General features: G+C 36.8%; 1 protein-coding gene across 1 annotated transcript in view; it reads right to left on the bottom strand.

Moving 5' to 3' along the window:
- Positions 1–1,478, bottom strand: part of LOC107672947 (GDP-L-fucose synthase-like) — a 17,098-nt gene extending 15,620 nt beyond the window's left edge. Inside the window, exon 1 of the mRNA XM_016466330.1 lies at positions 1,220–1,478. Within this exon, the coding sequence (XP_016321816.1) occupies positions 1,220–1,291 (72 nt within the window). The 5' untranslated portion in view covers positions 1,292–1,478. The remainder of the gene's footprint in view (positions 1–1,219) is intronic.
- Positions 1,479–2,066: the final 588 nt, after the last annotated feature.

Consider the following 2,066-nt stretch of genomic DNA (forward strand, 5'->3'; position numbering starts at 1 on the left):
CTAACTAAAGTTGAAAAAGAAAAAAAAGCATAATAGGACCCCTTTAAATAAGATAAATATAATTTATGTATTTAATCCCATTTTATTAACCAATGTCTTTACTACCGACCTTCGATGATCCAATTTAACCATACTAATAAGTAAAAATTACACATTTGTGTTTCATTTTTGTTATTGCTGAATACTGTTGAACTTTCTTCTGCGTCATATTCTTCATGCAATTTGCTTGAGCAGCACCCTCTACTGTACAGATGTGAATTTACATTTCCCTCAGCCTGATGTGTGTTCATTTCACTTTTGGTGCGCAAGGGCTTTTACAATTTTAAAAGAAGAGCTTATATATATATATATATATATATAAACACGCAAGCCCTGCCCAGATTTAAAAAGTAACTCAAAAGTAACGTAACTCATTACTTTCCATAAAAAGTGACAGTAACGTAATTAGTTACTTTTTAGGGAGTAATGCAATATTGTAGTGCATTACTTTTAGAAGTAACTTTCCCCAACACTGCTGATGAGCATTTCAGGGGTTAACACATGTGCATTTGTAAATCTATCTATGCAACCATTCATCCATCTATACACTCGTACAGCGGTGATACCATATTCACACACTATTAATGTAGCGTCCTAAAAAACATGCTGTTGTTAACACAGTTCTCCATGATATGTTTAATGGCAATAGAGCGGCTGTTCTTTGTTACTGTACTCCCTTTTTAAAACAGTGTCATGGTATTGTCATCTGATAAATCAGATTTCCATTGATGTTCCATAGCAGCACAACAGTAATTTTCTAGGGGTATATATGATTTCCGTTCCTCCCTACAGCTCACAATGCACCGCATACAGCTGCATCTGTCCGAGGATATCAAGTTAAACACCGACACACCCTTGATTTCAATATGACAACACATCAGTTTGAGGTGTCAGCTTATGCAGTGGAGCATGACCACAAAACACATATACAAACAGATACTGGATTTACATACACCGACATGCTTTGGAATCATTTGTCATTTTTATCAATGCGTGATAACGCCATAAAACATGAAAAGAAAAAAAAATACAGCACAGACTTAATACTCAATTAATGAACTTTGTGTGTGAACTCAAATTGTGATGAACAGCCCTTGAAGTGTCTGAAACGAGCACACGGTTAAAAGCATGAACGGGCGTGCATGAATTGAGTTCACAATTGATGAAATCAATGATTTACCTGCTCTCTGGTGTCACTGTAGTTAAAGTCCGTTTCTTGTAAACTCGGTTCACTCGGTGGCCATATTTTCATCGCCTCCGGGCAGCTGTTTTGCTCATGCAAAATCAACTCCTATCTGCTTGAATGGGGAAATACCGAAATGCCAAGAACTGTTTGCGAAGCTCATTTAAATAACATTTCTAATCAGCAATACAATCCGACGTATGCTGTCCCAAATGCTGTTTCCTACGAATAGCGGTATAGGCGTAAGCTTCCGGTTGGTCCGGTCAGCGCGCATGCGTACCGCAAATCCTCAAAACTGGCTGTTTCTATGGAAACCGGAGCTTTTTAAATGCAGATACATTAAATAGTTCGTGATTGGCTCTTACGTGTAGAAGGCTGGACGTCCTCCGATTTATCCCACATTGCAGTTCATCCCATTCACAGAAATGCGTGTAAAGCACAACAGATATCATTATATAAGCAGATCCCATCCTCCGCGGCTGAACAACAGAAGGTGTAACGGTCAACGTGGATCACGTGTGCCTCATAAGCCAATCACAGCACATCTTTGAAAGTTTTACGACCGTCAGTCATCATAATACTCAGGTACCCTATTTTGTGTCTTTTTATTGCTCATAACTGTAACTGATCATGCTTTAGTTACTGTTGTGCACTGTTTGTATTTGTATTACACAAAGTATTATAGAAATATCGTTATACATGATAATTATACAGACAATACTAATAATTGTTTTTAAACATTCAGTCACACACACACACATACGTATTACTAAATAAATACATCTAAATACATCTTTAAAAAAAGAATTTATTAATATTGTACAGATTCCGTTTTATGATATTG

Source organism: Sinocyclocheilus anshuiensis, unplaced genomic scaffold (assembly GCF_001515605.1).
Source record: "Sinocyclocheilus anshuiensis isolate Anshui unplaced genomic scaffold, SAMN03320099.WGS_v1.1 scaffold540, whole genome shotgun sequence".
Lineage (NCBI taxonomy): Eukaryota > Metazoa > Chordata > Actinopteri > Cypriniformes > Cyprinidae > Sinocyclocheilus > Sinocyclocheilus anshuiensis.